The sequence below is a fragment of the Chiloscyllium plagiosum genome, unplaced genomic scaffold (assembly GCF_037043375.1).
Source record: "Chiloscyllium plagiosum isolate Xiang-an unplaced genomic scaffold, Cpla_swu_hap1 HiC_scaffold_17, whole genome shotgun sequence".
In the NCBI taxonomy this organism is placed as follows: Eukaryota; Metazoa; Chordata; class Chondrichthyes; order Orectolobiformes; family Hemiscylliidae; genus Chiloscyllium; species Chiloscyllium plagiosum.
Genome location: NW_028270155.1, coordinates 32,177,925 through 32,205,522, shown reverse-complemented (window position 1 = coordinate 32,205,522; position 27,598 = coordinate 32,177,925). Strand labels below are relative to the sequence as shown.

The 27,598-nt window shown below is 39.9% G+C and overlaps 2 protein-coding genes across 4 annotated transcripts in view; one reads left to right on the top strand and one right to left on the bottom strand.

Annotated features, from left to right (window-relative positions):
* The window catches only part of drc4 (dynein regulatory complex subunit 4), a 44,240-nt gene extending 31,267 nt beyond the window's left edge, over positions 1–12,973 (top strand). Inside the window, exons 10-12 of one of the 3 annotated variants that reach the window (XM_087995801.1) lie at positions 3,179–3,244; positions 9,780–9,929; positions 12,840–12,973. In XM_087995801.1, coding sequence (XP_087851927.1) covers positions 3,179–3,244; positions 9,780–9,929 — 216 coding nt within the window. In that variant the 3' untranslated portion in view covers positions 12,840–12,973. Of the gene's footprint in view, positions 1–3,178; positions 3,245–9,779; positions 11,433–11,802 lie in introns of those variants that run through there. The other 2 variants (XM_087995800.1, XM_087995799.1) reach the window with 2 other exon arrangements.
* An 87-nt stretch (positions 12,974–13,060) lies between these two features.
* uraha (urate (5-hydroxyiso-) hydrolase a) lies at positions 13,061–27,059 on the bottom strand. The gene is made up of 4 exons (XM_043706773.2): positions 26,848–27,059; positions 20,422–20,561; positions 13,800–13,935; positions 13,061–13,253 (listed from the first exon to the last, which is right to left on the bottom strand). The coding sequence occupies exons 1-4, from the start codon at positions 26,896–26,898 to the stop codon at positions 13,164–13,166; spliced, it is 417 nt and encodes a 138-aa protein (XP_043562708.1). The 5' UTR covers positions 26,899–27,059; the 3' UTR covers positions 13,061–13,163.
* Between the last annotated feature and the right edge of the window lie 539 nt (positions 27,060–27,598).

Genomic DNA, 27,598 nt, shown 5'->3' with positions numbered 1-27,598 from the left:
AGTAAAAATCACCGAATTATGGTCACTATCCCCAAAGTGCTCACCTACCTCTAATTCTAACACCTGGCCTGGTTCGTTACCCAGAACCAAATCCAGTATGGCCTCACCTCTTGTTGGCCTGTCTACATATTGTGTCAGGAAACTCTCCTGCACACATTGAACAAACACTGACCCATCTAACGAACTTGAGCTATAGCTTTCCCAATCAATATCAGGAAAGTTAAAGTCCCCCATAACAACTACCCTATTACTGTCACTCATCTCCTGAATCACCTTCCCTATCCTTTCTTCAATGATTCTAGGACTATTAGGAGGCCTGTAAAAGACTCCTAACAGGGTGACCTCACCTTTCCTATTCCTAACCTCAGCCCAAACTACCTCAGATGGCAAGTCCTCATCCATCGTCCTTTCCACCACTGTAATACTATCTTTGACAAGCAATGCCACACCTCCCCCTCTTTTACCCCCACCTCTGACCCTACTAAAACATTTAAATCCTGGAACCTGCAACAGCCAATCCTGTCCCTGTTCTAGCCATGTCTCCGTAATAGCCACAACATCGAAGTCCCAGGTACCAACCCACGCTGCAAGTTCACCTACCTTATTTCGTATACTTCTTGCATTGAAGTATACACACTTCAAGCCACTTTCCTGTTTACAGGGACCCTCCTTTGAAATTGATGCCATGTTCCTAACCTCCCTACACTCCAGGCCCTGCACCCTGAAGCTACAATCTGGGTTCCCATGCCCCTGCAGAGTTAGTTTAAACCCCCCCCCAAGAGCACTAGCAAACCTCCCCCCAAGGATACTGGTGCCCCTCAGGTTCAGGTGTAGACCATCCAATTTATAGAGGTCCCACCGTCCCCAGAAAGAACCCCAGTTATCCAAAAACCGGAATCCCTCCCTCCTGCACCATCCCTGTAGCCACGCATTTAAGTGTTCTCTTTCCCTATTCCTCAAATCTCTATCACGTGGCACGGGTAACAAACCAGAGACAACAACTCTGTTCGTTCTAACTCTGAGCTTCCAACCTAGCTCCCTGAAAGCCTGTCTAACATCCTCGGCACTCCTCCTACCTATGTCGTTGGTGCCAATATGGACCACGACTTCGGGCTGCTCCCCCTCCCCCTCCAGGACCCGGAAAACACGATCAGAGACATCACGTACCCTTGCACCTGGGAGGCAACATACCAAACATGAGTCTCTCTCGTTCCCACAAAACCGCCTATCTGTGCCCCGAACTATCGAGTCCCCAATTACTACTGCTCTGCTCTTCTTCACCCTTCCCTTCATAGTAACGGGGACAGGCTCCGTGCCAGAGACCTGAGCCCCGTTACTTACCCCTGGTAAGTCATCCCCCCCCACAAGTATCCAAAACGGTATACTTGTTCTTGAGGGGAACGGCCGCAGGGGGTCCCTGCACTGGCTGCTTCCTCCCAGTCCCCCTCACTGTCACCCATCTATCTGCCATCTTTGGAGTTACTACTTCCCTATAACTCTGATCTATGACCCCCTCTGCCTCCCGAATGATCCGAAGTTCATCCAACTCCAGCTCCAGTTCCCTAACACGGTCTTGGAGGAGCTGGAGATGGGTGCACTTCCTGCAAGTGTAATCGGCAGGGACGTCGATGGCATCCCTCACCTCATACATGTTGCAGGAGGAACATTGCACTGCCTTCACTGCCATCCCTCTAAAGCTAACTTATATTTAAAAAAAAACTGGGTCTAAAGAATACAACAAGCAAAATTCAGCACTTACCTACTTACCACAACAGATGTTATTATTAGGTTAGAGGAGGAGGGCGGGTGGGAGGCACTACCCGTGTAGTGCCTCGGGTTCCTCTCCTTCGTGCTTTTAAAGGGGGAAACCTACCCAGGTAAGCTTACACTAACTGCTTCCGGGTCTCGGCTGCCCCTCTGGTCGTCGTCACTTCCCCCTGGTGCTCCCGCTCTTTCTGTGAAGAGAGAGTGAAAGAGAAAAAAAAACACCTCTGCCCGCTACCGGTAAGTACTTTTAAAACCAAACGGTCTTACCTTCGCTGCTGCTCGCACTGGAAATGACTGACGGCTTCGAAGGGTGAGTATAAATACTCACCGCTTTCCTTCCCGGCTGCTCCTCTGGTCGTCGTCACTTCCCCCTGGTGCTCCCGCTCTTTCTGTGAAGAGAGAGTGAAAGAGAAAAAAAAACACCTCTGCCCGCTACCGGTAAGTACTTTTAAAACCAAACGGTCTTACCTTCGCTGCTGCTCGCACTGGAAATGACCGACGGCTTCGAAGGGTGAGTATAAATACTCACCGCTTTCCTTCCCGGCTGCCCCTCTGGTCGTCGTCACTTCCCCCTGGTGCTCCCGCTCTTTCTGTGAAGAGAGAGTGAAAGAGAAAAAAAAACACCTCTGCCCTCATTTCAACTCCACTTACCCGCATTCTCCCCGTAGCCCTTAATTCCTTGTGACATCAAGAATTTATCATTTCTGCCTTGAAGACATTTAGCGTCCCAGCCTCCACTGCACTCTGTGGCAATGAATTCCACAGGCCTACCACTCTCTGGCTAAAGAAATGTCTCCGTATTTCTGTTCTGAATTTACCCGCTCTAATTCTAAGGCTGTGTCCACGGGTCCTAGTCTCCTCGCCTAACAGAAACAATTTCCTAGCGTCCACCCTCTCCAAGCTATGTATTATCTTGTAAATTTCTATTAGATCTCCCCTTAATCTTCTAAACTCCAATGAATACAATCCCAGGATCCTCAGCCGTTCCTCATATGTTAGACCTACCATTCCAGGGATCATCCGTGTGAATCTCCGCTGGACACGCTCCAGTGCCAGTATGTCCTCCCTGAGGTGTGGGGACCAAAACTGGACACAGTACTCCAAATGGGGCCTAACCAGAGCTTTATAAAGTCTCAGTAGCACAACAGTGCTTTTATATTCCAACCCTCTTGAGAAAAATGACAACATTGCATTCGCTTTCTTAATCACGGAGTCAGCCTGCATGTTGACCTTTAGAGAGTCCTCCCAGATCCCTCTGTACTTTGGCTTTACGAATTTTCTCACCGTTTAGAAAGTAGTCCATTGAAAGAAGTTGCTTCTAAAATTTTGAAATATAAACATAAATTATGTAAAACTCTGATTACAATATGTAGAATATCGCAGTAGTCTTACTTGTTTGGTTATTTTTCAGGATGTCCTGGACTCCAAGAACAATGTTATAAAGGACTTGCAGTATGAACTGGCTCGGGTTTGTAAGGTATGAGTGAAATGTGTAATTGACTTCTACTACTGCATTAAGTTAATATTCTAACTGATTTGCATTTTCTGTCTTGAATTAATAGGTTTCACTCATTGTATTACATAACATCATGGGCAGCACGGTGGCACAGTGGTTAGCACTGCTGCCTCACAGCGCTAGAGACCCGGGTTCAATTCCCGACTCAGGCGACTGACTGTGTGGAGTTTGCACGTTCTCCCCGTGTCTGCGTGGGTTTCCTCCGGGTGCTCCGGTTTCCTCCCACAGTCCAAAGATGTGCAGGTCAGGTGAATTGGCCATGCTAAATTGCCCGTAGTGTTAGGTAAGGGGTAAATGTAGGGGTATGGGTGGGTTGCGCTTTGGCGGGTCGGTGTGGACTTGTTGGGCCGAAGGGCCTGTTTCCACACTGTAAGTAATCTAATCTAAAAAAAAAACTTTTCCTCTCATATTGAATATCTGCTAAGCATCTTACATTTTTGTACTCTGGGTATCAACCTTCCAATCATTGGAAGCCATTCTACTTGGTCTTAAAAATCTCTACTAAGTACAGTATATTTTTAGCCTTTTCTACCTGTTATAATAAAAACAAACCCTGGGCTCTCCAATAGAGGACAATTTCCTTTACCCTTTTAGCGGTTTCTTTTGATGATGCAGAAATTGTCCAAGCATTTTGGAAATTATTCAATTTACTTGAATTCCTGGAAACTATAATATTCTTCTTGTGTTACTAAAGAACATTTAGCCTCATAAAGTAAAGAAAACATCATCTTGTCATTAGGCTGCAAAACCATGTGACACTGAATCATTTCCTGTGATGCAAATAGTCTTATTAGCATATCACACAGTTCGGCTTAACCCCGTCACTATCTCCCCTCTGACTAATTTTTTCTACAGGGTTGCCTAATGTGGTACCTTGGCTAGTATATCTGAGCATGTTCTTAACTCCTTTGGAGGAGGTTGGGAATTAAAATTGCAATGATTGTAATGAGGTCAGCCGGCCATACAATGGGACTGTTAACCTGGCTCAATGAGGGAGTTCTGGCTGACCGATAGAAACATGAGTGTCAAAGGTTCTGTTCACTTTGAGAAAGCCAGACCAATGTCTAACTACAATCAGTTCTGCTATAACGTGTTACTTCATTGCGAATTGGCTTTAATGCATTTGAAGAATTTAGACCTTATTTGGAGAACACAAACTCTCCTTACCTTAATGGCTATTAAACTATTCCGGCCTCATGAGTTTACATGGCATAGCTATTGCATGATCTTCTTATAATGTGAGATTGCATGAGAACAGAACTATCATGTTGTGTCAGAACTGACTGTGCTATGCATATTGTAAATAAAGGGTGACTTGGTGATGGGATAACAGCTTTGGTGAAGTTATTTCACAAGTCCTGTGTTGGACATTGCTGGACAGAAGGAGAATTGCCTGATGACTCTGGCTCAGCAATTGATTTATCACTTGGATCTCTTGATAAACATATCATCGGTGCTCTGTTTGACTGTGTTAATGACTGCTTCGATTATGGAGAAAGTAGTCCATGTCTATTCTGTTGCAGTGTTTCATTTTCAATTGTGTGAGCTAGTACTGTGGATCCTTGAGTTCTATACCACCTGGCTCATTTAGTTTTATGTGTGACTGTACAGAATGTTTATATTTTCCAATCATAGTCAGTATCAGGATTATAAACTGCTGTCCTAAAAGATCTCTTAAAGGAAAGGTGTCACAATATCATCAATATTTTCTGTTTCATGGATCTTGCCACTTGTTGAAGACTTTTTTTACTCATTCCATACAAGCTTGTTGCTGTGATGCAAATCTGAAAGCGACCCTTTTTGAAAAAAGATACTTTTGTGCTCTTTGGTACAGCAATTTTTGTAGCTGTTTTTTTCTACCAGATTGTTTTCAGTTGGTAAGGGCAGCTTATAAATGCTCTTTGTGTCATCTCTGCTTTTGTATCCCATAAAGTGACTCTGTCCCTTTCCCAAATCAGATTCATTTTGCTTCCTGACTTCAGCTAGTCTGCTCAGTTAAATTGCCTTTGTTAATGTTAAATATTGCACTAATTGCAGGGGATCAGATAAAACTTCATCCAATAATTTGTTGCCTGATTAGTTTATCCTTTTAGTTGTCCTCTGCATGTCTGTACAGACCATTGCCAGAAGTATCAATGCTTTTCCCTTTCCTCTGGGTATGCTTCTAAGTCCACTGAACAAAATCTGTTTCTGTAGATTGACGTGAATATCTAATGTTTTTATTACTGCTTCGCACATAGCTTTATTTTTGTCAGTGTCTTTCTTGAGCACAGTGACTCAATGGTTAGCACTGCTGCCTCACAGCGCCAGAGACTTTGGTGACTCTCCGTGTGGAGTTTGTACATTCTCGCCGTGTCTGCTTAGATTTCTTCCAGCTGCTCCGTTTTCCTCCCATAGTCCAATGATGTGCAAATCAACATGGATTTAGTAAAGGGAGGTCATGCCTGACAAACCTATTGGAATTTTTTGAAGAGGTAACAAGTAGGTTAGACCAGGGAAACCCAGTGGATGTGGTCTATCTAGACTTTCAAAAGGCCTTTGATAAGGTGCCACACGGGAGGCTGCTGAGCAAGGTGAGGGCCCATGGTGTTCGAGGTGAGCTGCTGGGATGGATTGAGGATTGGCTGTCTAACAGAAGGCAGAGAGTTGGGATAAAAGGTTCTTTTTCAGAATGGCAGCCGGTGACGAGCGGTGTCCCGCAGGGTTCGGTGCTGGGGCCACAGCTGTTCGCATTATATATTAATGATTTGGATGAGGGAACCGGGGGCATTCTAGCGAAGTTTGCCGATGATACAAAGTTAGGTGGACAGGCAGGTAGTACTGAGGAAGTGGGGAGGCTACAGAAGGATCTAGACAGGTTGGGAGAGTGGTCCAGGAAATGGCTGATGGAATTTAACGTGAGCAAGTGCGAGGTCTTGCACTTTGGCAAAAAGAATAAAAGCATAGACTACTTTCTAAATGGTGAGAAAATTAATAAAGCCAAAGCACAAAGGGATCTGGGAGTGCTAGTCGAGGATTCTCTAAAGGTAAACATGCAGGTTGAGTCCGTGATTAAGAAAGCAAATGCAATGTTGTCTCTTATCTCAAGAGGGTTGGAATATAAAAGCAGAGATGTACTACTAAGACTTTATAAAGCTCTGGTTAGGCCCCATTTGGAGTACTGTGTCCAGTTTTGGTCCCCACACCTCAGGAAGGACATACTGGCACTGGAACGTGTCCAGCGGAGATTCACACGGATGATCCCTGGAATGACAGGTCTAACATATGAGGAACGGCTGAGGATACTGGGATTGTATTCGTTGGAGTTTAGAAGATTAAGGGGAGACTTAATAGAGACGTACAAAATAATACATGGCTTGGAAAAGGTGGATGCTAGGAAATTGTTTCCGTTAGACGAGGAGACTAGGACCCGTGGACACAGCCTTAGAATTAGAGGGGGTCATTTCAGAACAGAAATACGGAGACACTTCTTCAGCCAGAGAGTGGTGGGCCTGTGGAATTCACGGAGTGCAGTGGAAGCCGGGACACTAAATGTCTTCAAGGCCGAGATTGATAGATTCTTGTTGTCTAGAGGAATTAAGGGCTACGGGGAGAACGCTGGTAAGTGGAGCTGAAATGCGCATCAGCCATGATTGAATGGCGGAGTGGACTCGATGGGCCGAATGGCCTTACTTCCACTCCTATGTCTTATGGCCTTATGGTCTAAATAAGGCGGATTTGCCATACCAAATTGTCCATAGAGCCAAGGGATGTGTAGGTGTGGGTCTGGGTGGGATGCTCTTCAGAGGGCTGGTGTGGACTCAATGGGTTGAATGGCCTGCTTCAAAACTGTGTGGATTCTGTGATTCTCTAAATATCATTTGCTCAACCATCTATTGCATACAATATGTACTGATCTGCTCACTTCATCTTTAGAGCAAGAACAGATACAGTTCAATAGTTGGGTAAACTTTCAACACCAATATAGCTGCACTTTTGGATTGGAAGCCTTGAAGCTTCTCAGTAAAGATGAAGATTTCTCCATATTGTTCTTTCACTCACTGTCACTATGTATTTCTGCTCCAGTTGTGCTGTTAAAGAACATATACAGTTTCTGCTGAAGGAGATCCTAACTTAAAAAAACATGGCTTTATCTTGCCATGGGGCTTTAAGGGAGATACTGTATCATGTGCTGTTATGATATATTCTGTCTCATTAGTATACCAACAATCAAGTTTAACTTTATACTACAAAGGCCACACATACCTTTGGCGATTGACCATTTTTCTGGATATTCCCCAATGTTTTGAAGATTGTCCAGTTGTCTTTGTCTTTAAAGGAGGATAGCTGGAAGTGGATGGAACTTGAAAAGAAATAGTTCCATATTGCAGGCTGAACTAAAATAAATATTGGAATATTCTACTTCAGTTAGGAAGAAACACGCCAGTATCATGCCAACAGATTGTTCTGAATCTGTTATGTTTTGGCCCAGATTTTCTGTTGACCAGACATTAATTAGAGATAGGACTTATACATGTGGACTCTGCAGAATCTCTATCATAGCATACAGTGAATGAACTTCGTAGGAAATACCTCTTAATCCTGAGATACTATTGAATTGACCCTGTACTCATACCTGCAACTAAACCTCCCCCATCTACTTAAATGCCCACACTGAAACTTGGCACCATCCTCAGATCTGATATCTCCTCTCACGATCCCCCCTGACCTTACTGGGGCCAACCTGACCCAACCCCTCCCATTGGACTTGATTTCTCCACCACTGGACCTGAACGACTTTGACCCAATACCAGCCTTCAATGGACCCGATTTCTCCCACATATCCTGACCTACCCTAAAACTGCATCACTTACCTTGCCACCTGGCACCCTGTCCACTTGACATCTTGCCGTTTCCCACTTGGCATCCTACCCACTCGACACCCTATTATCTCCTTATCTGGCACCCTGCTCCCTACCTGACATTTTATTTTAGTGGCACCCAACACTCTACAAATCTGGTATCCTACCCTGGCTTCTTATAGCTCCCCAACTAAATCCCTATGCTACTGGTAAGTCTACTCACCTGCACATTACCCAGCTGACATCCTACTAACCTGACACTACCCACTACTCATCTGGTATCCTACTATTATTAACACACTTCCAGCTGCCATCTTTTATCCCTGACACTCTATCCCCACTACCCTCCCAGTATCGTACCATCACACTTGCCTTGTGTCCTTATGGCTTGACAGAAATTATCAAAGTCGCTGTCAGGACCTTGCTGTTTCAGAATACGGCAGGTGAGTACTGTGAACAGGAGATGTAGTTTGCCCTCCTCTGACATTACTGTATTACAAAGAAACTGTCAGAATTGAAGCATAGGTCTGCATTTCTGAGAGAGTCCAGAGCGAAATCGCCCCTAAAAAAATTTTGGAGCTCCTTTCTATCCTTAAGAAAAACTATGTGGCATTGCCACTCCTCAGAAAATTCATCTGAGAAATTACTGAAAACTTATCGATGGACAATATGTTTGAAAGAGCAAGTTGAATGCCTACCTTCTGTGCTACATTAAGCTGTCATTCTGTACCAAGTCTAGTATAGTGATTTCTTCCCTTTCTGTCCCTTTAACCCAGAATCACCATTAATTTGTTGGAATAACAACTACCAAACAGCAATACACTTGATTTTGTAGGCACTTGTTGAAAATTAAGTCTTGTTTTAAATAAGCTTTAGGACTTTTGAATGGAAGTTAATTATTTTTCTAACTTGTAGGAAACAATGTGCTTTGCATATGCTGTACCACTGTGATTCATTAATTACCAGCAAAAAACAGTTTGTAATGATGACCCATATCTCAGTGGTTCCTGAATATTAATTGATAGTTAAACCTAAAGTAAAGAAACATTAGCTTTTTAAATTTGAAAATTCTCAAGAGAAACAGGAATTACACAACCTTTGGCAGATCATATATACAAACAAATATTTCAGCTAGAAATACTCTCACCTTGGTGTGCTTGCCTTGATCAAAGGCCTGAGTTTATATATTCTAGGCTATTAAGTGCCAGTAATTAATTAATAAATGTTCATTGTACTGGGGACAGTGCCAGCTTTTGAATGAGGTAAAATCCATGACATATTCTGATTAAATTTTAAAAATTTCAAGGTAGGATTTGAATAATGAGAAGATCAGTATTGTGGCCAAAATTCCTCTCCCAAAAAGCATTACCCATATTAATTTCACACCTGTTTGTGAGAGTCTTCTTTTACATGAGCAATATGGCAGCTATTTTAATAACAGTTGCTGTTAATTCATTCATTGTGTATAGCATGCTTTGAGGCATCAATTAGAAATCTGAGGTGGCACCATCTAAATATGGTCTGTTTGCCACTTTTTCATAAAGGTTCCTTATATTTGTATGGTTGTAATATGGAAAGGATAATTTTAATGTAAAATTATAAGCACATTTTCTGTGGGATTACGGAATAAAATTGACAGTCTAATTCTTACACAGGCTCACAATGATTTGCTGCGAACATATGAAGCAAAACTCACTGCATTTGGAATTCCAGTAGATGAACTTGGATTCAAACCACTAGAGACTGCCTTTTGTGGACAGAAGATCGGTCAGGGCCCAGCTGGGCTGGTTGCTGCTTCAACATAGGTCTGAGTTATAAATTACACATCCTAAAGACGTGGGATACTTGGTTACCAATAAATAAGTTTGGTAAAATTCCTAATTATGATGTGATACAAACTGCTCTAGCAAAACCTGTTAGGGGATATCTTTTTAACACTAGAAATTAATGAAGTGAAGTTTGTAAATACTTCATGGCTTTAAGACCTGCAATTTTTAAAAAATAAGAAAGAATATTTTAATATACATTTAGGACCGAGCACTTGTCTCATCATAGTAAAATCAGATTGGATTCCTGTATACCAGAATAAATATTCAATTAATTTGAGCAATACAGAATACAACATTTTTACTGTTAACATCAAGATTTCGCTGATTACTTAATTGTATACAGAAATGTGATAATTTCTCGCTAACTTACCTACCTCAGTTCCATTCATTGCAGCTAAAACATTCAAATATTCTATGCGCACTAATCACGTTTTATGTGCATGGCTGTAACATTCTGTAAAGAATATAGGTAGGCTGGATTAAGTCTACTTTGATTCCAGACTTCTTGAAAACTAAACTCTAGTTATCTTTTGAAATCTCAAACTACGATCTTCTCTCTTTCAGCAATCACTTACCTATATATTGTTAACAATCTTGCATGCTTAGCATAAACCTTACTTCCTGTACTGTTCATTTATTCACAAGCTGTTCCGTCAATATTTTTCATTAATTTTGTTATGACAACTGTTATAATGAAGTGCATATTCCAGTTATTTGGTGACTTCCTGGAGCAAGCACCTAAATTGGTCTCTCAATTCCATTACCAATTTTTTGAAGATAATCATGTTCCACAATTAATTATGCACAGCATCATAGGCAATTTATCAATAATAACAAAATTCTTGAACTTCTTCCCATTGTCATAATTTTACTGTATATAATTGTGAAACTTGGTAATACCCATTTCAATTAAATTTTAAGTTTATCACTCATGCTTGATGCCTTCAAACCTCAGGGCTGTTGTGATAAGCTACTTGTGTTCACCTGAGCATTTTTGTATTTGCTATTTCAAAAGTTAAATGAGTTCAAAATAAAATACATTTCAATAATATCAAGAATCCCTTTGAATTGTGACACTTCTATTTCCTGCCTTCACCGCCAATTTTCAAGCTGCCTTTCTTATTTACAATTTCTACACCCTGTGAGAAACTTCACTGACAACCAAGATCATCTCAAACTCCGTATCCTACATCAAATTTTGTCTTCTTATCTGCTGCATTAATTTTTAGTCATGTCACTTAAAATTATATGATGTTTAAAGGTATCTTTTTAAAATCAGATTGACCACAGTATCATCTCTATAAGTTTTATCCATGATGTTAACTGTGTCACTGGTGCAAATATTTATTGTGCCTCACTATGAACTCAGAATTCAATTTAAAATCAAGTTTAACATGTTACACATTTGCAGTAGCAAATATTTTTGTAAATTCAGAGTTTTTGCTTAAAGCTTCTTAATAAACCTTTCCGTGGGCTTCATTGATGATTTGTCTAAAAGAAAATATCAACTTTGTTCAATTAATTTAGAAGGTTCAATTAATTCCTTATGTATTTTCGCCACTCTATTCACCCCCTCACCCCATCCCATTGCAAATAATTCAACTCCTCCAGACATCATCTAAGTTATGAATCTTTGTGCAGGTTGCTTGTTGCTATGATTTCAGCTACAGAGCTCATAGCTCAACTAGACTGCCTTCACAATCCATCAATTGAATGGTCTGCCCAAAAGTCTAAACTTTTGTACATTTATTAATTTATGTTCACTTACAAACACAACATTTACATTAAAATGCAATTATCGAATGATACAGGAAAATAATATATTTTCAATGTTCTTTCATTATTCAAGAACCTACCTATAATCGCTACAGTTAACTACATTTTGGTAAAGCATTCAAGTAGACGTATCAACAAGGGATGGGCAGTCAGGCTCAATTCATTGAACTCTGATTTCACACATTGAAAAAGGAACAGATTGTCTTTATAGCCAAAGATTGAAAAAGGTAGTATTGTACAAATGTTTCATTTTTGATAAATGATGTTTGCAAAGAATTAGCTAATGTGAAAAAAATGCTATGAATTCAATATAAGCAGTTGAAATCTACCTGAATGTTATATCTGATAATTATACAAACGCAAATCAAAACAAACACGAGGAATCATTGTAACTTCAGAAATACACGGGATTGGGTGGTCGTGTTTCCATTATATCCTGCCAAATATTATTCTTCATTGTCTTCAAATCAACATTGCAGCCTGACAGGAGGGTGAGGTAGAAATCGCCTTACTGTCTAGGTTTGTGGAGTTTGTTAGTGTTAGTACATTAATCTAAGAATATTTGGCACAGGAATAGCCCATTCACTCTGAACCCTCTTTTGCCATTCAGTAAAATCATGGCTGACCTGCACCTGCTTTTTATTTTACTTTTATTTATATGTATTAACATCAATATCTGGCAAAATCCATTAATCTCAAGCTTGAAATCTTCATTTGTTCTCAGAAGCACAGCCTTTGGGGGCAATAGAGTTCTACTAGCTTGTGCATAAGAAAATATATTGAGATTTGCTCAATTTTGAAATTGTTCCCTTATTTTCATTATTCTAAAGGGATACCTTATTTCAATCTGCCCTATTGAACCTTTCTAAATATTTGAAGCACTTTGGTCACCCTTCAGTCAACCTCAAAAAGGAAAACAAGTCCAGTTTATGCAATCTGTCCTCAAAATGTAGGCTCAGTATCATTAATGGTGATTCTGCATTATACCCACTCCATGGCCTGCATATTCTTTCCAAGGTATGGTACCCAAACCTGAATGCAGTATTACTGGTAGAATTTAGGTAAGGTTCCACAGAACTGAGCATAACTTATTCCCTTTTCTTATTCTAGCCCACTTGAGGAAAAAGCCAACATTCAATTAATCTTGGAGCAAATTACTGCAGATGCTGGAATCTGTACTGAAAACAAAAAATGCTGGGAATCACAGCGGGTCAGGCAGTACCATGGAGAGAGAGCAAGCTAACATTTCAGGTCTAGATGACTTCATCAGCGCTAAATCTATCAATTTCTATCTGAAGTTATTATGAACATTAACAAAATATAACACACTCCCCATTTTCTGAATTTTATTCAAATTTGAACAGTGACACAAGATGCTTCCTTATAGAGTGACTAAACTTAATATGTAGCTCACATTAGCAATAATTAAAGCACTTAGGATCCTCGATAGGTACTGTATGAGAAGGGACTCAGGAGAAGAGCAATGTGGTACTTCTGACTTGCATCCGAGATATTGAAAACAACCTGAAAGAACACAATAAGAAATGTTCAGTTGTAGATTCCAATCAGACAAATTCCTTGCATTTGAAATGGGAAATTTTGATCTGGCACCATAATATAAAATGGAAATATAAATATCAGGAGAGTAGTAAATGAGCTGTTGATTCACATCCAATGATTTTATGTTATCAGACAAAGTCAACATTACCCCAATAAAATTGTTTAAAGCTACACTTCAAAAACTCCTACCCTGTTGTAAAGGAAATTAAGAAATAATTTAATAAGAAAGACCAATCCTACAACATTCTAAAGCAATGAGAATATTTGCCTTACGCAGATGGATGTTGTGCAAGTGAAATACTTGTATCCTTATTATGCCATACTTATGGTGGTTCTATCAGTCATACTATTGAATCTTATCAAGTTTATTTTGTTTATAAACCTTACTTGAAGAGACATTTTTCAATTGTCTTCTGATGTCAATGTTAAATATTGGAAGTAAACACTTTTTATTCCTACATTGCATGAGTTCTATTGGTATACTTAGAAAGCATTTTGTATAGCTATTACCTCTATGTATGGATAGAAACTGGCCAAGTTTAATGATTGCCAATACTCATCTACAGCAAATTTCATCTTGTATATCCCAGGAACAAAGGTTTCTGATGTAAGCAGACCTGGGCACCTGCCATCGGAGTTTGTAACCCTGCAGACACAGAAGTGCATAGTGAAATCACAACATTTGCTGTGTCTGAACTACTTATTTCACTGAAGCAAGCATTACTTAATGGTATTACATAATATACATGATTTTTGTTTAAATGACAAATGTGGAGAAAACAGTGTACAATATGCTGCCGTTTACTTCCTCATTTCTTCCAAAAATATTTTAACCTGAACAAAAGTTGCAGCAATGCAAACATGATCTTTTATGTTTCCTTTATAAAGCACTTTTTTTAAACAAAAGCACCACGAAGTAGCAAGTAACATTGATGCCACTCAAATGCCAGACAATGGCTATCTCCAATAAGAGATAATCTAACCATTGCCCTTTGACATTAAATTATCTTACCATCACTGAATCCCCAGCTATCAATATCTTTGGGTGGTAGTGTGGAGGTGTTTACCACTGACTAGAAAATCAACTGGACTCAACACATGAACACAATGGCTGCAAGAATAGATCAGAGGCTAGGAATAGTAACTCACCTCCTGACTCCCCACAGCCTGTCCACCATCTACATGGCACAAATCAGGAGTATGTTAGAATATTCCCCACTTGCCTGTAGGGTGCAGCTCCAACAAAACTCAAGAAGCTTGACAACAGGCAATCCAGGAGAAAGCAGCACACTTGATTGGCACCAAATCCACAAGCATCCCCTCCCTCCACCAGCATGTTCAGTAGCAGCAGTGTGTACTACTCTCAAGATACACTGCATAAATTCACGAAAGATCCTTAGCACCTTTCAAACCCATGACCACTTCAATCTAGAAGGACAAGGGCAGCAGATACATGCGAACATCACCATTTGCAGGTTCCTCTCCAAGCCACTCATGATCCGGATTTGGAAACATATCAGTGTTCTTTCATTCTCGCTGGGTCAAAATCCTGGAATTGCCTCCCTAAGGGCATTGTGGGTCAACTTACAATATGAGGACTGCAGTGGTTCAAGAAGGCAGTTTGCCACTATCTTCTCAAGGTCAACTAGGTTTGAGCAATAAATGCTGGCCAACCAGTGATGCCCACAAGTGAACAAAAACTAACTACCACTTTAACAAAGGAAAAGATGTTGCACAAAGGTGCACATTAAAAAAAAAGTGCCAAACTAACAAAAGCATTACATGAGATGAACAAAGCTTAGGTCAGAGTTGTGCGATAAAGTCTCAAAAGCTATATTGTACTACTCTGAATCTGGGTTGATTCACTCAGTTGGCTGGATGGCTGTTTTGTGATGCACTGTGATGTCAACAGCATGTGTTCAATTGCCATACCAGCTGAGGTTACCATGAAGATCCAACCTGCTCAACCTCACCTTTTGCTTGAAGTGTGTTGATCCTTAGGTTAAACCACCACCAGTCGCCTCTCTCTCTAATGAGAGAGCAGTGTGGACTAAGATGACTTCACTTTTACTCTGTGAATCTGTGATTGGACAGCAAATGCAGAATGTAGAGCCACTATTAACAGGTTAATAGAGAGTTTGGAGGAGGAATTTTTGATGAGTGGTTGTTGAGCTAGAGGAGGTTATACAGACCAGGGGTAGACCATTCACTCTGAAACTTCTTTTATCATTCAGTAAAATCATGGCTGACCTGCACCCATTTTTATTCTACATTGGAGGCACAAGGCAATTAAAGGATTTAAGCATAATGAGAATGTTAAAGTTAAGGCATTGGGGATCCAAAAACAAAATAATTCAATGATAATGGGATGAAAGACTTTAGTGCAGGATAAGTTACAGATAGTTAAGTTTGAATGAGGTAAGGTTTATGGAGGTCAGAGGCTGGCCTTGAACTTGGGATTAATGAGTTTGGGAGCAACAAAGGCATAATTGAAAGATTAGATTAGATTACTTACAGTGTGGAAACAGGCCCTTCAGCCCAACAAGTCCACACCGCCCCGTCGAAGCGCAACCTATAGATGACCTTGGAAGGAAACAATGCTAGAAATGGAAGTCATCGGTCTTTGCACCACAAGGGTTTGGAAGCTCTGTCAAATATGATGTTGAAATTGCAAACTAAATCAAGACTGTGGCTCAGGAGGTGTATAGATTTTGTGGAATTGGAAGAACTCATGGTGGATGCTGTAGACAAGGGTTTTAGATATTTTCTAATTAACCTATTCAGAAGCAGAAGGGATCTGACACGGGTCTCCTGGCTCAGAGGTAGGTTCACTACACATTACCACAAGAGTGCCAGTGCGATAGTTTTAGATTTCCAATGTTTAATTAGACAAAATTGAAGCTGATCCTGAAACTACCAAGTAGGCATGGAGTTTGTCAAGGCTTTGCAAAAATAGAGTTGGGTGTCATGTGTGGACATGTGAAAGCCAGGTGTGAAATCATTGCCACTGTTGAGTAAGACGCATAGAGCTAGAGACAATTTGTGTGGGGATCTCTGAAGGTATTGAGCAAGGTTATTTGGTTACCAAGAGTGAGTGTGGAAGCCAGTTGCACAGAGTTCAACAAGAAAGGAGAGTTATCGAAGGTAGCTGGTTTGGTTCATTGTGCCAAAAGCTGTATAGAGCCAAATTGAGTCGGAAAGGTGTTGTGAAACTTGAAAAGGTTCAGAAAAGATTTACAAGAATGTTGCCAGGGTTGGAGGATATGAGCCATAACATAGGCTGGAGCTGTTTTCCCTGGAGGGTAGGAGGCTGAGGGGTGTCCTTATAGTCTCTTCCCTGGGGTGGGGTAGTCTAGAACCAGAGGGTGCAGGTTTAGGGTGAGAAGGGAAAGATATAAAAGAGACCCAAGGGGGAACATTTGCACGTAGAGGGTGGTACATTAATGGAATGAGCTGCCAGAGGAAGTGGTGGAGACTAGTAGAATTGCAACATTTAAAAGGCTGGGTACATGAATAGGAGGATTTTGGAGGAATATAGGCCGGGTGCTGGCAGGTGGAACCAGATTGGGTTGGGATACCTGGTCGTCATGGACAAGTTGGACTGAAGGGTCTGTTTCCGTGCTGTACATCTCTATGACTCTATGACATCCTGTCCTCAGGATTCCCTTCAACAACTTGCCCATCACTGACATCAGGCTCAGCGGTCTATAGTTCCCTGGCTTGTCCTTACCAGCTTTCTTAAATAGTGGCACCACATGAGCCAACCTCCAGTCTTCGGGCACCTCACCTGTGACTATTAATGATACAAATATCTCAGCAACAGACCCAATAGGCCATTCTGCCCTTCGAGCCTGCACCATCATTCAATATGATCATGGCTGATCATCCTTCATCAATATCCTGTTCCTGCCTTATCTCCATAACCCTTGATTCCACACTCCTTGAGCGCTCTATCCAACTCTTTCTTAAATGAATCCAGAGACTGGACCTCCACTGCCCTCTGGGACAGATCATTCCACACAGCTACCACTCTCTGGGTGAAGAAGTTTCTCCTCATCTCTGTCCTAAATGGTCTACCCTGTATTTTTAAGTTGTGTCCTCTGGTTCGGCACTCACCCATCAGCGGAAACATGTTTCCTGCCTCCAGAGTGTCCAATCCTTTAATAATCATATACGTCTCAATCAGATCCCCTCTCAGTCTTCTAAACTCAAGGCTATACAAGCCCAGTCGCTCCAGTCTTTCAGTGTAAGTTAGTCCCGCCATTCCAGGAATTGACCTCGTGAACTTACGCTGCACTCCCTCAATAGCCAGAATGTCTTTCCTCAAATTTGGAGACCAGAACTGCTCATAGTACTCCAGGTGTGGTCTCACCAGGGCTCTGTATAGCTGCAGAAGAACCACTCTGCTTCTATACTCAATCCCTTGTTATGAAGGCCAGCATGCTATTAGCCTTCTTCACTACCTGCTGTACCTGCATGCTTACCTTCATTGACTGGTGTACAAGAACACCCAGATCTCTCTGTACTGCCCCTTTACGTAAATTGATTCCATTCAGGTAGTAATCTGCCTTCCTGTTCTTGCCACCAAAGTGGATAACCATACATTTGAAATAAATGCAGTTTAATTTATCAGTCCTACCTTGTTCTCTGCTTTGTACCTGCCTGCCCTGATTGTTTGACTTGCTTCTTTTCTCAATTGTACCAATCTCAAATTGATCTCTTTCCTCACAACCTCTATGGGTCCCTCCCCCCAACCTTACTAGTTTAAATCGTCCCAAGCAGCTCTAGCAAATATCTCTCCGCCAGTATATTAGTCCCCTTCCAATTCAGGTGCAATCCGTCCTTCTTGTACAGGTCACTTCTAGCCCAGAAGAGATTCCAATGATCCAAAAATGTGAATCCTTCTCCCATACACCAGCTCCTCAGCCATACATTCATCTGCTCTATCCTCCAATTCCTACCCTCACTGGTTTGCAGCACCGGGAGTAATCTAGATATTACTCCCATTGAAAACCTCCTTTTTAAATTGCTGTCCAGCTCTCTATAACCTCCCTTCAGAATCTTATCCTTTTCCCTTCCTATGTCATTAGTTCCAATGTGTACAATGACCTCCTGCTGGGCCCTCTCCCCCTTGAGAACATTCTGCACCCTCTCTGAAATATCCTTGATCCTGGCACCAGGTAGGCAACACACCATTCTGATTTTACACTGCTGGCCACAGAAGTGTCTACCTGTGGCTTGGACTAGAAGTCCCCTTTCACAATTGATCTCTTTGAACCTGATGTACCCCTCATTGCCTTAGAGCCTGTCTTGATACCAGAAACTTGGCTGTTCGTGCTATATTCCCCTGAAAATCCATCACCCTCTACAGTTTCCAAAATAGCATACTTTTTTGAAACGGGCTAGTCACAGAAGTCTCCTGCACTACCTGCCTACCTCTCTTATCTTTCCTGGAGTTAACCCATCTATGTGACTGTATCTTCAACTTTTCTCCTTTCCTATAACTGCATCCATCACACCCCCTTGCCTCATTGCCTCTGTCTCTCCAACCAATCCATTCGATCTGATAGGGTTCACAATCAATGGCATTCATTGCAGATATAATCCTCAGTAACACAAACTCTCTCTAAATGCCCACATCTGACAAGAAGAGCATATCACTCTATGAAAGGCCATTTTTGCTTCTTTCAATTTACAGACCCAGAAAATAGCACTGTCTTAGTACTCTACAAAACACTGCTCCAGGCTAACTTAATACCTATGTCTTATATTTTTAAGTCTAATCAAGAGACATATCTCAATGAAACATATAATCAAGAAAGAACCCACTCTACTCACTACTGCAGACTTCATGTAAGACCACATTTAAAACTATTTACTTATCTTTTTCTGTGCTGTGACCTCTCTCAAACAGGTTCCTCCAACATCGGTTGTGAATTTCACTGCTTGTTAATTTTCCCAAATGCACTCCGATGTCCAGCGATACATGAGTTCAAACAGCAAAGGCAGTAACTGTTCTGGTTCCCTGCTGTGTCAGTTAGCAGTGTGGGTTTCTTTCTCTGTCTCTCTCTCTCTCTGTCTCGCTCTATCTTTCTCTCCCCTGCACTGACCTCACCATGTGCTGCCTTTGTCTGTTCCTCTCCCTTTTAAAAGTGCTGTTGTTTTTACGTTTTGTTCTCCTAAGTTCCAAAACAATGCAACAGCATATAAAACAGTAATTGCTGCTCCTGGAGTTCAAGGAAATCATCTCCAACACCTAAAATACCTTAAAAAAAAAAGGAGCAGCCTGTTCCAGTCAGAAATCTTTTCCATCCTCCATCTTGGATTACCCATGCTCAATTTCAAGTGTTCATGGTCACAAACTTTGTCTGTGTTCAGAAATTGCTTGCTGTAATTCACAATATGTAAAGTTTAAAGGGCTTCCTAAATTAGCAGAGATGGAAGGAAATTGTTTTCACATTATCTGAATTTGTTTTTTTTTTAAGGAAACAATGGTAGACCACCGCTGCTACTGTTAATGCCTCTTTCTCAATGAGCAGTTGAAACTACTGTCTCCTTTTTCTTTGTATTTAGTGCGGTATATGGGCCCAGTACAAACAACAATATTCCCAGAGTAAACTTGCTAGATATGATAAGGCTGGCCAAGAAATGTCATTCTTATGCAAGCATCCCAATAAACACAATATATAAAGAAGTTTCATGTGCCATTCTGGGAGGCTGGCATCCTTGAAGTCAGCTCTTGAGTTCCAATTATTTGATCACTTGGTGGCTGTACAATTTTACTTACAGAATTCAACTTAGTTATTAACTCCTCTGTCATAAATCTTTCTACTTTATCCTCACAGTAGTGTGAAAGCAATATTTTTATGAAGCTGCGAAGATTTACCAAAAATGGGAAGTCAGCTCACACAACCATCTCCTTAGAGAGTACATGAAAGCAACAGAGGAACGTTTCCCCATTTAGAATTGTGTCGGATAATTATGTCTATTGTCATGCCTGTTCATTATTCCACTACATGAAGGCATAAGGGGAGGATCAATTAGCTTAATAAAATTAATTCAATAGCTTTTACAATTGTATTTATTAAGAGTAATGGCCTTTCCAAACTGTTAGTGGTTAGATTTGACTTACCCTCTTGCAATCTCTCTCCATGCTTTGTCCTCCAGTCTGACAACACTGACTGTAACATGTGCAGCAGGGATGCCTTGTGCTGTGTTGAGTATGTGGGTAGTTAGAGGGCTCTGTGACATTTTGTGGTCTGGAGAGTTATTCTGTTACAGAGGAGTTGTTCAAATGTTAATATCAGACATCTTACAAAACAAATTACACAGTCGGTTCTGATATAACGCGATATTCCCGTTCTTGTGCGATCTCACGTTATAAGAAAATCGCTCAATAGCCACGCCATTTAAACTATTGGAGCGGAAATTGTGTTATAGCCAATACAGGTAAGGAAAGTTCACGTTCTACAATTAATGGTCTAAATTCTTCAATTGTGTTAAAGCCAAATTGTGTTGAAGAAACACGCGTTATATACTTAATTTATACTTAAATACAATTATATGCTTATATATTTAAATCTATTCATCCTTTGTTAATTCTAAATATATGTCCTGGTTTGACATTTGGAAGTTTCTCCCCAGTTATAAACATGTATATTTAGCTGCCAGCTAAGTTATTTTACCCCTTTGTAGTGTTCAGGTAAGAATTGTTCAAGTACTCCAGTCAGCTGCATGTGATAGATATGCTGTCATGTTCTTCTCAGTTACAAGACACATAATTATGTGGTACCGCTCTCTAATTTGCATAAACAGGGAAAAACAGCAAGTTTTGGAATCTGAGCTTTCCTTCTCAGCCAATGTCGCATTCTGCCATATGTTAAAAGAATGTGAAAATGGACTTTTTGAAAAGAAAATCTTTCTTGGGATTATTTGTGTAACTAGCAAGGCTGATATTTGCTGCCCACTCCTGGTAATCTCGGTGGTGTGTAAATCTTGTTGAACAGCTGCAGTCCATTAGGTGAAGGTTTGCAGCAGTTTCAATAAGTAATGAGACCCAGGATTTTTGATTTAGCTATGTGGGGGGATTGCTGTTATATGTTCAGGTTATGATATGCGATTTGGAGTGAGAATTTGTGTTTGTTATATCCTATGGGCCTGCTTTTGCTCCTGTAGTTGTTGGAGGAGTAAGCATGTGGACCGTGCATGCTACCATCACATCACAGACTACACCAGCATTCAGTGGATTGCTATAATCTTTTACCACGCTGTCGCTCATCAAGTTGCTTCATCTTTTAACAGAGTCTGGTTTATTCCTAAAATGGATCAGAACCTGTTACCTGCTCATAGAGCACAACGTGTGTATAAGGATTAAGGATGTATAAAGAGTTATGTTGTTTTGAGGTCATTGCTGTGATCTCCTTTCTGGTTTCCTCCAAATGAACTCTTGCCAAACAAGTGTATAACTTCTCTCCAGTTTCTCTGCCAATGCACTCAATGAAGTGAACAACTTGCTTTCTGATTTCCCCAGATACCACTCCCAGATAATCAAAGGAAAATGATACTTGACAAAAAATGGTTAAGGGGTGACTGATGTGGTGGATGAGTGAATTGTAGTGGATGCTGTGTAATCGGACTTTCAGACAATTTTTGCTAGTACCATATTAGAGTTTACAGGAGACAATTAAAGGTTACTGATTAGGATGGAGAGTTAATTAGATGTACTTCAATGATCTGGATATAAGACTGGAGATAATTAAATCCAAATTTTAATATAGTAAAATAATAAAAATGGTAAGCTATTCTGAGAATCAAAAGAAGCTGCACCTGGTTATTAATAAGATGGTGGAATGGAATATAAGTGGCAGATCAAATTAGGTGTCATGATGAGATAGTTCAATTTGGTTCAATGGAAAAATAGGAGAAAGTGAGGACTGCAGATGCTGGAGATCAGAGCTGAAAATGTGTTGCTGGAAAAGCGCAGCAGGTCAGGCAGCATCCAGGGAACAGGAGAATCGACGTTTCGGGCATGAACCCTTCTTCAGGAATCAATGGAATGCTCAATGGAAAAATAGCAAGAGGTAACAAATATAACATTTATACTAAATGGTAAGTTTGTATAAAGATAGTATTAGCTTCCACAAGATATAACATTCTTTCATCAACCCAAAAGCTATCATTACACCTGATAGCTTTCTGCCTGACCTTAAGACCTGAATGAAATATACTTTTTCCCCAATAGATTTTGTCATAAAGTAGAACAGAACATTAAGGGAACATTGATAACTTGGATAAATAATTGGCTAGAATATAGGAAGCAGGATGTAACCGTTGCTTTTCTGGCTAGAGATGATTATATCATGGGCACCTGAAGATCAGTATTTAGGGCCATTATTTCTCTTGTACATAAATTACTTAGACTCGAATTTAGAGAGTACAATTTCAAAGTTTCCAAATTATATAAAATTTTAAAAGCAGCAAATAATAAGCAGGATGATGACAAGCTTTGGAAGAAATTAAAAATCACACAACACCAGGTTATAGCCAACAGGTTTATTTGGAAGTACAAGCTTTCGGAGCACTGATCCTTCTTCAAGTAGGTAGTGGGGCAGGATCATAGGACACAGAATTTATAGTAAAAGATCAAAGTGTCATACAATTGATGCGAAGTATTGAACATATCTAGATTGCTATTAAGTCTTTAATCACACACTCACGCAAACACTCTATCAAGCATGCACAAACACAAACACATATAAAGTCTATGGGGTGAATTTGCATAGATTTGTATTTGCAGAAATATTCTATTTTGTTCAAAAAGCATACAATCCGTAGGCAGTCAGTTTATGTGACATTTTATTAATTCCTACTTCGAAAATAGGATCAGTCTGAATCATGGTTGGGATACAGACAGACTCCAACCTCATACCTTCAATACATTGCCTGAGCTGAGATGCCACCCTTTCTTTTACAAAACCTTAAGTTAGCTCAGGACTGTGACTTGAAAGAAGTTCTGGATTTACATATTAATCACTCAAAACCTGCATAAGTGATTTAACAGCAATCTAGGTTTCTACAATACTGCGCATCAGTTGTATGACACTTTGATCTCTTACTGTAAATTCTGTGTCCTATGATCCTGCCCCACTAGCTATGTGGCAAAGGAGCAGGGGTCTGAAAGCTTCCAAATAGACCTATTGGACTATAACCTGGTGTTTTGTGATTTTTAACTTTGTCCACCCCAGTCCAACACCAGCACCTCCACATCAAGACTTTGGAAGGATGCAATGGACAGACATGATTTAATATGGATAAATGTGAAGCAATGGGGGAAATAACATAGAGAGGTAGGATAATCCAAATGAATTCATTTTGACAGAGTGAAATTCAGAGAGACTTGCAAATGCACACTCAAACATTTATAAAGATGATGGGGCAAGCTGATTAAAATGTTTAGGAAAGCATTTGGGATAATTGTGTATATAAACAGGAAAATAGAATACAAAACCAAGAATGCTTTGCTAAATCTCTGCTGAGCCCTCAGCCTACCCATTACGACACTTCTGGTAACATGGTTAGGGAAGATATTGTATCCTTCTATAACATTTAATTGTCTCCTGTAATGGGATCTCTAATAGGGTTGAGAAACTTCACTTAAGTAAAGAAATTAGAAATGCTTTCCTTCAAGCAGAAAATATTAAGCAGAGATTTAACAGAGGTATTCAAAATTGTAAAAGGTTTTTATAAAGCAGTTAGAGAGAAATTATTTCCTCTGGCAAGTGGTTGATAACCAAAGATTATAAATTTTAAAAAGAACTAAAGAAGAAATATTGAAACTCATCACATAGAGGATTGTTTGTTCTGGAACACATGATCCCAAAGGATAATGAAAACGAATTCCTGAGGAAATTGTTCATTTGTTTTGGATAATACATGCACCCATTTTCCATTTTCCCACAGTTTAACAGGTTAATTATCAACTTTTTGATATGGGAACTTTCAAAAGGACATGTACTGGAAGATTTACAGGCACACAGATTAAAAAGCTGTAGTATGGTATTAAATTAGACAACTCTTTCAAGAGTTGGCACATACATGATTGGCTAAATACTAATATGATATGACTAAAATCAAAACAAGGAAGTTCAGGATCACATTGAAATGCCTCATCCTGTCTGAACCTCTTCTCCCACCTTCATTCTGCAAACTAGAGTATTCTCTGTAACCTCTGAAAAATTGCCTTCACTTCAATCATCCTCAGCATCATTACTGTACAGTATATTTTCCACTGTTTATCACCATAATCTGGATTTACATAGCACCTCTATTATAAAATGTCTGAATGTGCTTCATAGGAGTGCTATGAAACAAAATTTGACATTGAGTCCCACAAGGTAATGTCTAGATAGGGACTAAATACAAAGGTCTTAAGAAAATTCTTAAATAGAGAGACATACGTAGTGAGATAGAGAGCTTTGGGGAACATATTCCAGAGTTTAGCTTCAAAGCAGTTATGGCTGCCAATATGAAGAAGTAAAAATGGGAATATTCAAGAGGTCAGAATTGGGTAAGAGACAAAGACCAGAAACTTAAAATTGAGGAATTGTGAAATGTGTGTCCACATAAGCCAGCACAGGATCAGAAACGAATGGAGTTTGTGCAAGTTAAGATATGGGCAGAGTTTTGAATGGGATCTAAATTGTGGAGGTTGATAACTGGGCGACCAGTGAGAGCTTTGGAACAGTCAAATCTAGAGAAAGCAATGGCAAAGATGAGGTTTCTAGCAACAGGTGAGCTGAGACAGAGAAGTATAAGGTGATGGTGTGGAGGTGGAAATGGAAAACTTTCATAATGGTACTCCTTGAGGTTCTTTAATACTCTTCACCATGCCCCCGTATTCCACAAACTGCTTGCCCCAAACATTCAATTCATGTCATCACTCACACAAGTTTGCATACATAAATCATTTCCCTCTTCTACAAATTGTATTTTTTGAGATTACCTTTGGCTTCTATCCTCATATTCAGATCCTACAATAGACAAGCTTTGGCATTTTCCTGCACCTTTTTACACAAGAGCAACCTATGGGGCTCTTACTGTGAAACAAACCATTCAAAGGCACCTCACAGAAACATTATGAAATAAAATCTAACACTAAGCCACAAGAGGAGGTATTAGGTCAGATGACTGAAAGCTTCAAATAGGTAGGTTTTATGGAATGTTTTGAAATAGAAACGTGAACCTCTGAGATTGATGGATGGGGAAAAAATACAAGGCAACTGAAGCTACAGCCACCACTGGGGAATTAGATAAAATTGGGAATGCTCAAAAGGCTAAAATTAGTGGAGCACAGATATCTCAGAGGATTGTGGGATTGGAGAAGCGTGGGAATGATGATGCAATGAAGGGACAACAACATCTTTTATTTATATAACACATGAAATACACAAAACTATCTCATATCATTTCACAGAAGCTCACCAGGCAAATCACCAAGGGTTCTTTGAGAACATCTTCCGAACCAGCAATTTCCACCATCCAGAAGGGCAATGACAGCAGATACATTGGAACATGCAGACTCAACCCCCCCCCCCTCCCTCCCCGCCCCCCATCCCCCCCCCCCCCCCCCCCCCCCCCACCCCAAACATATCAGACACTATCCTGACTAGATCACTGTTTCTCACTCCCACTGGGTCAAAATCTTAAAACTCCCTTCCTAACAGCACTGTGAGTCTACCTACACCAAATGGACAGAAGCAATTCAAGAAAGTGGCTAATCACCACATGGGTAATAACTATTGGCCTAGCTAATGATGTCCACATCCCAGAAACAAAATAAAAAACATAGTTGGACTGAGCTAAAGAAGAAATTTGAACCAAAAGTTTTGTAAAAAAAAATTGTTTTACAGATTGTTTCAATGACACAATGCATATTAGCAGAGGAAAGAAATATATCTTTGATCCTTTGAGCTCATTTAACTATGTAATCCTTCTTATTGACTTAAGTTTTATGAATACTGGAATGCAAATTAAAAATATTTTCCTTTCATCTTAAATACAGTGGTTGTGTACAATATTTGCCTGTGATAAATGTAAGTGATGTGGGTTGAGGGTTTTTAGTAACAGAATCTTGTTCTCCAGCTTCACATAATGGATTATATGGCTTCATAGTCAGCAGTGAAAGATGGTTATAATTGCTGTCCCAGCCAAACAAGAGATGGTTAAATTGTGTCGTGTCATATAATTTTGAGTGAGGTGGAAAGTGAATGGTACAAACTGTCCTTTGTTATTGTGGTAACCCTAAAAATAATGGTTATATTAATAATTAGAAAAGAACTAAAAGATCTTAAATTCAGTAAATACTATTGATACAATAAATACTGTTCAAACATTTAAACTATGATTGCATTTTTACATTTAACCAGATAACTTACAGTGTAAAATGTTTACTGCAAGTCTACCACAAGTATGTTCAAGAAAACTATATAATTCAAAAGATTCAATTGCAGAATTTTAACTATTACAAACATCTCTTTTTTGGTAGACCTCAACAACCCACCTTTTTTATTTTGAGATGATCCTGAATATGCAAAAGGCGCTGTGCACTCATTTAATCCAATGTTTTAGGGATATGTGATACATTCCAAGGTGGCTGATTATCAATTGCTGAATATCCAAACAGTAAACTTCTGGTGTTCAGCATTGTAGTGGCCTTGAGATTGTTGTTCAAATCCAGCATGTTTGCCTTTTTCACAATGACAGCTCTATCAATGTCCATGTCCTTATCTAATCCTACATAACCTGCGTTTTCAGTGAAAAGATAAACCTAGTTAATAATTATTATTAACGTAGTGGAGAGTGGAAAAATCAGTAGGTTTTGAGGGGAGGAATACTAGATAAAGCGAGAGAAATTGGCATTTGTTCAGTTAACTCTTCATCCCAACTGGGAGAACATGGAGACAAGCATTGGATAGAGAGCAAACAGCAATATGGTAATGTCATTTAGTATTAATCCCTCTAGTTAAGGAAATGATTGAATTTTTAAGACTTCTGTCAGCAGTTTTATTCAATTAAATGAAATGAAATGTGGATTGTACAAAAGCCAGCCAACATTAAGCAGAACTTTACTGGTGGTTGAGAAAATATGTAGCAAAAACACAAAATAAGTTCCACAGGTGTGGACACGATGTCAAAATTACAATAGTATCTGGTATGTAATTGAAAGATCAGCTTTCTAAAATTTGGATTAGATAGGACTCTTAGAAAATGTTGACATCATTTGCAATAAAGCGTATTCAGTTGGCATCATA

Excerpts from the sequence above, each read along its gene's own strand:
- uraha (XM_043706773.2), bottom strand. The coding sequence starts at position 26,898 with ATGAGTGCACAGCGCCTTTTGCATATTCAGGATCATCTCAAAATAAAA. Across the intron at positions 20,562-26,847 it reads ATCATCTCAAAATAAAAAAG|AATAACTCTCCAGACCACAA; the intron begins GTGGGTTGTTGA and ends CCTCTGTAACAG. Across the intron at positions 13,936-20,421 it reads TGGAGAGAGATTGCAAGAGG|GGTTACAAACTCCGATGGCA; the intron begins GTAAGTCAAATC and ends CTGTGTCTGCAG.